General features: G+C 49.3%; 1 protein-coding gene across 3 annotated transcripts in view; it reads left to right on the forward strand.

Annotated features, from left to right (window-relative positions):
• Positions 1-4,227, forward strand: part of LOC137750645 (acyl-coenzyme A synthetase ACSM1, mitochondrial) — a 45,119-nt gene extending 40,892 nt beyond the window's left edge. For all 3 annotated transcript variants that reach the window (XM_068525072.1, XM_068525073.1, XM_068525071.1), the window contains exons 12-14: positions 1,100-1,199; positions 2,259-2,378; positions 3,874-4,227. In XM_068525072.1, coding sequence (XP_068381173.1) covers positions 1,100-1,199; positions 2,259-2,378; positions 3,874-3,960 — 307 coding nt within the window. In that variant the 3' untranslated portion in view covers positions 3,961-4,227. The remainder of the gene's footprint in view (positions 1-1,099; positions 1,200-2,258; positions 2,379-3,873) is intronic.
• The last annotated feature ends 5,783 nt before the right edge of the window (positions 4,228-10,010 follow it).

A 10,010-nucleotide genomic window follows, 5' to 3' on the forward strand; every position in this document is an offset into this window, starting at 1 on the left:
GGCTGACCCTGAGCCGGAAGGTACCGCCCTCACGAGCCTGGTGGGAGGTAGCACGCCCAGACATTCCTTCATGCCTCGGTGACGGACTCTCAGCCTAATATGAACCAAAGTAAGACATCATGCAATTTAAAGGCACTGGGAAGGAAAGCTTTACTTTGGTCCCTATTTGTTGAGGGAGCTTATTCTGTGTGCTCCTCTCATGAAGCACATGTCACAGAAACACATAACAACAACAACAACAACAAAATTCACCTGTATGGAATACGTACTATGTGACAGTACTCTCTGTAGAGCTTTGTACGATCCACCTCCCAATGCTGTAAGGTAGATGTGATTATACCCATCTTATTTTATTTTATCTTTTTGGGGTGTGGGGAGGGGGTGGGTGTGGAGGCCCGCACTGCGTGGCATGCAGGATCTTAGTTCCCCGACCGGGGATTGAACCCGTGCCCCCTGCAGTGGGAGCACGTAGCCCTAACCACTGGACCGCCAGGGAATTCCCATGATCTTGCCCATTTTACATGAGGAAACGGAGTCAGTGACCAGTGAAAAACGTTGCCTGAAGTTTCAAAGACAGTACAGGGTGGGGCCCAGATTTGAACAAAGGCGGTCTGACTCCAAGTCTGTTGTTCCTAACTCTTACATGATTTATAAAGAAAAAAAGTGACACGTTACACTAGAATAACATGTTTTCTTGGGAATTTCAGGAAAATTGAGTTTGTTTTTTTAAATTTCTAGAACAAATGCTGATATAGTGAGGCATAGGGTGTAAAATTTGTACAAATGTTTAAGCAAGAGTTTTCATGCCAGGGGCAGCTGCTTCAGCTTGAGCCAAGCCCCAGAGCTCTGCGAGGATGAAGCATTCACCTCCCTCACCTGGGGTCGAGAGGTGAGGAGCCCTGGGGAGCACCTGAGCCTTGTATTCCTTAGCATGGAATGTTCAGGACATCACACTTCAGTCCCATTACACAGACCTCTGGCACCCTGTGACAGATACCCTCCATGCCAAGGGAAGATGTGTCTCTCCAAAAGATGCGATCTGAGGGCCTGGGTTACCCTCGCCCAGGAATTGGCTCAGAAGGAACCATTGGTCCTGCAGGTACCGCATTGGGCCGGCAGAAGTGGAGAACGCCCTGGCAGAGCACCCAGCGGTGGCTGAGTCCGCTGTGGTGAGCAGCCCCGACCCGATCCGAGGGGAGGTGAGGAACGGGACGTGGAGGTCATCGTGGCTGGGTGTGGGGCTGGGAAGGCAGGTGAGGGGAAAACTTCCAGGCCATGCCTACCCAGCCTTGGAGCTAGGGTGAAGGGAGGGCATGGCTGGTGTGCATGTGCACTTACACGACGTGGTCAGCAGGGGGCACTGTGGCCTCATCCGTGACTGGAACGATGCTGATTGTGAAAGCTGCTGCTGCTGCCATCTAGTAGTTCATCAGCTCTTACTGGGTGTCAGCTCTTTTATCCTCACAGAACACAGTGAATTAAGGACTCCTTTTATACCTTTTTGCAGAGAAGGAAACAGAGGCATAAAGAGGTTAAATAACTTGCCTGGATTACACAGCTAATAAGTGGTGGGAAATTGAGTACTCTGGCTCCAGAGCATGCATCCTTGATTCAACAAGTGTTTATTGAACACCTTCTATGTACAGTCCCTGTGAAATGAAATGAGGACATAAATAATAATAGGAAACTAATAAATTACCAACATTTATTAAATGCCCACAAGGTCTTAACTATTATTAAATGCCCACAGAACTCTACCTACAATAATAGTGAAAATGGTGATGATAACAATGAAAGGAATAACAATACATTAAACTGGCTTCACGTTTTATGTGTATCATCTCATGGAATCTTTACATAAACCCAATGAGGAATGAACCTGTCCTCTCCCCATTTCGCAGAGAAGGAGATCGACATTAAGATAGGTTAAGAAATGTTCCAAGGCAAAGAGTGGAAATTGGAAGTACTGGGATTTGAACCTGGGATTTCCAAAGGCTCTACTGTCAGTTTGTTTTCCCATTAATTTAGTAAGCATTTACTCTTTATTTTAAAATTTTTATTTATTTATTTATTGGCCGCGCAGTGTGGCATGGCACGCGGGATCTTAGTTCCCTGACTAGGGATCGAACCCGCGCCCCCTGTGGTGGGAGCGCGGAGTCTTAACCACTGGACCTCCAGGGAAGTCCCAAGCATTTACTCCTTAAACTATAATTTGGTAGTCACTCGCCCTGAGCCTCCACTCTGCTTCTTCACTGCAGGTAGTGAAGGCTTTCATTGTCCTGACCCCAAAATTCCTGTCCCATGATCGGGACCAGCTCACCAAGGAGCTGCAGCAGCATGTGAAGTCAGTGACAGCCCCATACAAGTACCCAAGGAAGGTGAGTGAGAGCAGATGGATGGGGTCTGGTCCCTGTGAGTGGTTCCGGGGGCTCCACTGCCTCAAGTCTCATGCAGTGTCTGGGGTGAAGCCTAAGTAGCCAAGAGCACTAATATTTTTCTCTGCAGAAGAAGCGTTTCAGCTTAGGGGTATGAGGGAGCCCACTGAATCGGATGGACCTCGATCCTGTGTCAGAAACTCATCCATTGCTGGCATGTCAACCTAAAGAAAAAAATTGGACAATTGCCCGAAGATATCCAAGAAGGTTATTTATAATCTTTCAAAATTTGAAAAAGACACCCAAACCAGCAACTTCCAAACTATTAAACAACATTATTTGTCGTGAGAAATACATTCTATATTGCAACCCAATACACATAAACATACATAACAAACAAAAATGAACAAAATGATATTTACCCTAACAACATGTAATACATTCTGATGTTTTTTGTTCAACTTCATTTGTTTTAAATGCTGTGCACAACCTATAAAAATGTGCAGCAATAGAGAAATGATGAAATTACTCATGGAATTTAATATTATTCTGTAATTTAAAATGATGATGCAGATTTCTAACATAAAATATCACAATAATATATTATTGAGATAAAAAAGCAGACTAAGAAAGAACATACGTAGCGCTATCTGATTTGTTTAAGAACAAGTTAAAATTTCCTTCTTTTGTAGTAATACTTTGCTGCATTGTCTGAATGTTTACAATCAATACATATTATAAAGCTATATAGCTAACGTTTATTGAGCATTTACTGTGTGTACCAGGCCCTGGACTCAGTGCTTTACATGCATTATTATTTCATTTAATCCTCTCCACAACCTGAGATAATCATCCCAGTCTACAGAGAGGAAACTGAGGCTTAGAGACTCAAAGTAAATTGCCTGAGATTAGAGTAAATAGAAGCTGGAATTCAACCCCATGTGTATCTGACAACAGAGTTCCTGCTGCCAACATTAGGATCTGATGCTTTATCGAGAGTAGAATAGAGGATGTGTACCAGTCAGGAAGGGCTACATGTTACTGTGGGTAACAAACAGTCCCAAAGTTGTAGTGGATTATAATGAGGACGGTGTCTTTCTTGCTCATGCCACTTGTCCACCATAGCTTTCCCGGAGCCTTTGCTCCACATCCCCTCATCCTGGGACCAGGATAAAGGAGCAGCCACCACGTAGGTACCTCCCAGAGTCCTAGAAGAGATGGACAGAGGGGGTGGCCTGTCTCAATGACTCCCAACTTTTCTGTTAGAGGTGGCACACTTCACTCCTACTCATATTTCACTGGTCAAAGTACATCAAAGGGCTGCATCCAACTTCAGGAGGTCCGAGGAGAATCTGATATAAATGGTGGACCCCATTAAGGCCCCCACATGGCGCCAGCCTGTCTAAGGGACTGGGAGAGGGCAAAGGAGGAGAGCTGAGGGTTGATAGAAAATGACGGGGGGACTTAGTCAGAATGTGTTTGCTTTATCCTCAACCAGGTGGAGTTTGTCTCAGAGCTGCCCAAAACCATCACTGGCAAGATAAAAAGAAGTGAACTCCGGAAGAAGGAGTTTGGTCAGATGTAATTGGCAATAAACTCAGAAACCACTGTGTGATATTGACCAAATGCCTGGCGGCCTCAGTTTCCTCACGATGGTGAGGGTGAGGAGAGGAACGCAGAGAGAGTTGACTTGAAACAGAGCCAGGAGTGTCAACATTCCAGCGTTTTTGTTCTTTTAAATTAATATCAATCACTATCTTTCCTCCAAGTTCCCTGTTCCTTTCAGATTGCCCAGCTGAGCACTCAGAATGGGGCTGAAGCAAATTAAATACTGACTCAGCATCCACAGTGAGTCTGTTGTGCATTTATTCTGCGAAAGATCCAGTGCTAAATGCTGTCCCTCGTAATTCCCCCAACCCCCATCAGAGATTGCCCCAGGGCCTGATTCTCCCTCCTGGCTCCAGAGACTCTGGGACCCAGTCAACGACCAGGACATAGAGGCCTAGGAGGAACAGTCCATGTGGCCCCCGGGGTCTGCTCCTGCCTGGCTTGCCTCTGCCCAACTTGGGGTGAGGCGGGAGGCAGGGCAAGTGTGGTGTCTGGGGAATGGAGAAGAGGGGAGGGCAGCCCAGCTTGGTGACGACACTTGCCTGCCACACCATCCCTCACCTGCACCCTCCAGTGGACCCACTGCCTCTCCTCCCACCAATGCTGCTGCTGCTGTTGCTACTTGCAGGTCCCAGCCTGGACCAGTGCAGGTGAGTGAGGGACCTGCCCTCTGGGGGCCCAGGAATCCTGCAGGACTCCTCGAGCCCTTCCCAGGGACCCAGGAGCTTTGTTCCCCAGCCCCTCCCCAGGGGCCCGGAGTCCTCCCCAGACACCTCTCCTTATACTGTGTAATCCCCTCTGCCATCCAGAGCCCTTTGACCCCCCTGGCCTGTGGTTCTGTGAACTAACCCTTCACTCCATCCATCCTTCCGGCCTGAGATGGAACCACCAGAGGCTGGAAGGAGCAGAGGCAGAAGAGGCTGAGCCTGGGGGTGAGAGAAACGCATATTGTCTCCTTCTCACCCATTCCTGGGGGGTCACCAATAGGGAGATCCCCTCTGCAGCTGCCCTCTTCTGAGGTGCACAGATACACACACTCACAGGGTAATACACAGACATCACAAACACGGAGACGCACAGGCAAAGAATCACCCCCAGCCTCACCTGGGGACTCAGGTGTTGGGCTCATGGACAGCTCACACACAGACCAACGCAGGCAAGGACACCCTGGGGGGAACACACACACACACACACACACACACACACAAGTACACATACTCAGGGCCGTGTGAGACAACCCCCCAGGGCAGACCCACACACACCCCAAGGAGGTGCACACATACACACACACACACACACACACAGACATGTAGGCAGAGACATAGACACAGAACACAGGCACATACACACAGGCACAAAAAGAAGACAAACACACAGATACAATCAGGAACACCCAAAGGGACAGCAACTTCACACACAGCACACTCACACACATATGAAACACAGACACAACTCCACGGACCCATATGCCCTGAGACATGTACCTAATACGTAATCCCCTGAGTCACAGACACACACACGGATTTGCACAACCAACATACACTCATTCAGTGACAAAGGTACAGATACAATGCATACAGGGAATACCAGAGAGACACTCAATGTCTCAGTGCTGTGCAGTGGAAAATTCACGTTCACAATCGAGATGCTCACAGACACAGAAACTCAGACACACAGGTTCATACATGCAGACTTACACATCCACAGTCACACACACACATACTCCCAGACATTGGCACTCTAGTGGATACCTCCACAGGCACTTGGGGTGAACAGACCCTGGCATTGAGGTAGAAGGTAGACGGGCTCCAGGCTGAGCAGCTGGAGCTTGTCTCCTGCTGACATTTCCAGGAAAAGATAAAGGCAGGAACAGGGAGAAGCTCAGCTCTGCCTGAGTAAAAAGATAAGACTACCATATTTGTCATTCTTGAGGTCAAGGAGACCTCCTGGACTACACATGCACAAAAAGGTTCCTCAGGTGTCATAAAATGGAGGGGGCGCTAGCCCGTAATATGTCCTGCCAACCTCCCAGAGACTCTCACGCTGGAATCTATCTTGGCTAAAAGATGCACGTGCACATTGGGTAGGACCCTGAGTCAGACCAAATATGGGCACAAAGCAAGATGAATCAAGGTGATTGGCTAGAGGGAACCCGGAAAACTGCCCCCATATAAGCAATTTAAGCCACCCCAAAAGCGTGACTCTCTCTCTCTGAGCCTATCCATGTGTCTTTGTGCATGTACTTTTCTTCTAATAAACACTTTACCTGCTTCACTACCTTTTGTCTCTTTGCTGAATTCTTTCTTCAGAGAAGACAAGGACTGAGGTCCTGTTTCAAGCCCACTGGCCCTCGTGGTCTAGTGGTTAGGATTCAGCACTTTCACCGCCACAGCCTGGGTTTGATTCCCAGTCAGGGAACTGAGATCCTGCTTCAAGCCGCCACACCCTCGAGATCAGCATGACCTGCCCCACCTAGGCTGTCATGGAAGGGGGTGTTTTCCTGGCTCCAAACCCAGTGCTAGGCACCTGCCCCATTGAGGGCCTTCCAGAGGGCTGTGCCTATGCTCTGAGATGCCAGAGAATGGCCAGGGTAGGGTGGCTCTGGGGACGGGGCACAGGGTAGGGACTGGGCTATGACAGCGTGCACTTAACATGGGGGTGTTGCATGGGGCCTAGCAGATCCCAAGGTCAAGAGAGGGAAAAAAGTGAGCCTCCCCAGGACCCGCCCTGTGTGTCAGAGTGGGCTGTGCCCTCTCCCACAATAACAACAGTGACAGTAAAGACATCATCAGGACCATAGTATGATAATATTATCATCACCACAGCAATGACTGACCATCAGCCCGAGGTGGAAGAGTGAGGTGTGACCATGGCCACCTGGTTGGCTTCATCCTCTGAGCAGGGCTGACCCTGAGCAAAGTTCGACGACAGGCCAAGATTCTCTCTGGCCCCTTCTCTCTCTGGAGGCTCCAGCTCCAGCTTCTTCCTCTCCCAACATTCCCCCCACTCCCACCCAGGCCCAAGTCCCCCCATGACCCTTTTCTCAGCCTGGGTACAACACCTCTGCCTGACTCTCCATCTGTGCAATGGGGATAGACATGGTATGGGCCATAAGGAGATGCCTGCAAAGTACAGTGCTTAGCACAGGCTGGTAACAGGAGGGGCCTTTAAAGGCTTCACAGCTTCTAAGGTGCCAGTTCTGGGAGGACAGTCGCCCCTGGGAGATGAGGAAGCTGATGGGCACAGGGCGCTCAGCACATGGCCTCCCTTTGTCCTCATGACAGTCTTTGGACGCAGGACCGGACATTTCCATTTTAGGGAGGAAACCCACCCAGGGTCACACCGCTGGTAAGCAGCACAGCTGGGTCTCAAGCCCAAGGCTCCTGGCCCTGCCTTCAGGGGCCACGGAGGGCTCCCCTGGATGGGAGGCTGAACCGGCTTTGGGGATGCTTCGTCTGCGGCACGAATGGTCTCACCCTTTCCAGGCCCCTTAACTCTGTTCACTTCTCCTTCTTTCCCTCATCCTTGCTTGAGCTGTAACCAGGGTGACCCTGGCACCATTCATGGAAGTCCCCAGTCCCTTATAGGCTGCGTCTGCCTCCCATTCACTTCTGGGCTAGTCTGACTTCCACCCCTTCTGTGCCTGGTCTGTCTTTTTATAACCACACAGCCCAAATGTGGGACTCTGTAGGCAGGCAACTGCATCTAAACAGATTTCAACACTAATGTTTTGTTATCCCTGTTTTTTGTTTTTGTTTTGCTTGTTTTTTTATCATTTCTTTGTAGTTATGGTAAAAGACATTGATTTTCCATTAGAACAGTAATAGAATGTTTCCTGTTTACAATAAGTTTCCATAATAATAAAATCTATGGGGTTTAAAGCAATGATTTTAAAGCTGTCATGGGCCTGAATGAGCTGGGAAACCACTGTGTCAATCACACATAAAAGCACCTTTAGGAAGTTCACCTCAGGACAGGGCCCAGAATAGACGATCATCAGTGGGGTTTGTCTAAACACCTGGGTCCCTGGGCCCCAGCCCACCTGCTTGGCTCTCCCCACCCAGCACTCCTCGTACTGCCAAGCTGTTTGGGTGCTGTCCTCAGATCCCCCGGAAGAGAAGCTGATGAACTTTCTCCATTAAAATTCTCAATTTCTGGAGGTCCCTGGAAAGCAATAATGAGAGTCAGACTGGATTTTTTTCCCCTTGTTTAGGTTCACAATCTAAAGCCCATGCTAACAGGTGATGTACCTAACCCTGTTTCAGGTGTTGAAATGTCTACATTAATTAGGGATGATTTTGAGATCATACCCATACCATCTGGTCACACAAAGTGGAATTCGCAAGCCAGAAGGAAACATATTTTATTACCATATTATCATGACCACGTAATTCAGTTCAACTATAACATCTTTCCCTTTGGGATTTCTTCTTTGTTCATATTTTATTTATAAGTGTACTTCTCAATTTCCAAACATGGGAAATTCTAGTTAGCTTTTCATCAGTGACTCTTCTAGCACAATTGCATTACCAAAAAACATGCTCTGTGTGATTTCATTCCTCTGAAATATATTGAAATTTGCTTTGTGGCCAAAATAAATAAGGTTAATTTTTGTAAATATACTATATGTGCATCTCGATTGTGAACGTGAATTTTCCACTGCACAGCATTGAGACATTGAGTGTCTCTCTGGTATGCTCTGTATGCATTGTATCTGCACCTTTGTCACTGAATGAGTGTACGTTGGTTGTGCAAATCCGTGTGTGTCTCTGTGACTCAGGGGATTATGTATTAGGTACGTGTCTCAGGGCATATGGGTCCGTGGAGTTGTGTCTGTGTTTCATATGTGTGTGAGTGTGCTGTGTGTGAAGTTGCTGTCCCTTTGGGTGTTCCTGATTGTATCTGTGTGTTTGTCTTCTTTTTGTGCCTGTGTGTATGTGCCTGTGTTCTGTGTCTATGTCTCTGCCTACATGTCTGTGTGTGTGTGTGTGTGTGTGTGTGTGCACCTCCTTGGGGTGTGTGTGGGTCTGCCCTGGGGGGTTGTCTCACACGGCCCTGAGTATGTGTACTGGTGTGTGTGTGTGTGTGTGTGTGTTCCCCCCAGGGTGTCCTTGCCTGCGTTGGTCTGTGTGTGAGCTGTCCATGAGCCCAACACCTGAGTCCCCAGGTGAGGCTGGGGGTGATTCTTTGCCTGTGCGTCTCCGTGTTTGTGATGTCTGTATATTACCCTGTGAGTGTGTGTATCTGTGCACCTCAGAAGAGGGCAGCTGCAGAGGGGATCTCCCTATTGGTGACCCCCCCCCCCAGGAATGGGTGAGAAGGAGACAATATGCGTTTCTCTCACCCCCAGGCTCAGCCTCTTCTGCCTCTGCTCCTTCCAGCCTCTGGTGGTTCCATCTCAGGCTGGAAGGATGGATGGCGTGAAGGGTTAGTTCATAGGACCACAGGCCAGGGGGATCAGAGGGCTCTGGATGGCAGAGGAGATTACACACTATAAGGATAGGTGTCTGGGGAGGACTCCGGGCCCCTGGGGAGGGGCTGGGGAACAAAGCTCCTGGGTCCCTGGGAAGGGCTCGAGGAGTCCTGCAGGATTCCTGGGCCCCCAGAGGGCAGGTCCCTCACTCACCTGCACTGGTCCAGGCTGGGACTTGCAAGCAGCAACAGCAGCAGCAGCATTGGTGGGAGGAGAGGCAGTGGGTCCACTGGAGGGTGCAGGTGAGGGATGGTGTGGCAGGCAAGTGTCGTCACCAAGCTGGGCTGCCCTCCCCTCTTCTCCATTCCCCAGACACCACACTTGCCCTGCCTCCCGCCTCACCCCAAGTTGGGCAGAGGCAAGCCAGGCAGGAGCAGACCCCGGGGGCCACATGGACTGTTCTTCCCAGACCTCTATGTCCTGGTCGTTGACTGGGTCCCAGAGTCTCTGGAGCCAGGAGGGAGAATCAGGCCCTGGGGCAATCTCTGATGGGGGCTAGGGGAATTACCAGGGACAGCATTTAGCACTGGATCTTTCGCAGAATAAATGCACAA

This window comes from Eschrichtius robustus, chromosome 16, assembly GCF_028021215.1.
Source record: "Eschrichtius robustus isolate mEscRob2 chromosome 16, mEscRob2.pri, whole genome shotgun sequence".
In the NCBI taxonomy this organism is placed as follows: Eukaryota; Metazoa; Chordata; class Mammalia; order Artiodactyla; family Eschrichtiidae; genus Eschrichtius; species Eschrichtius robustus.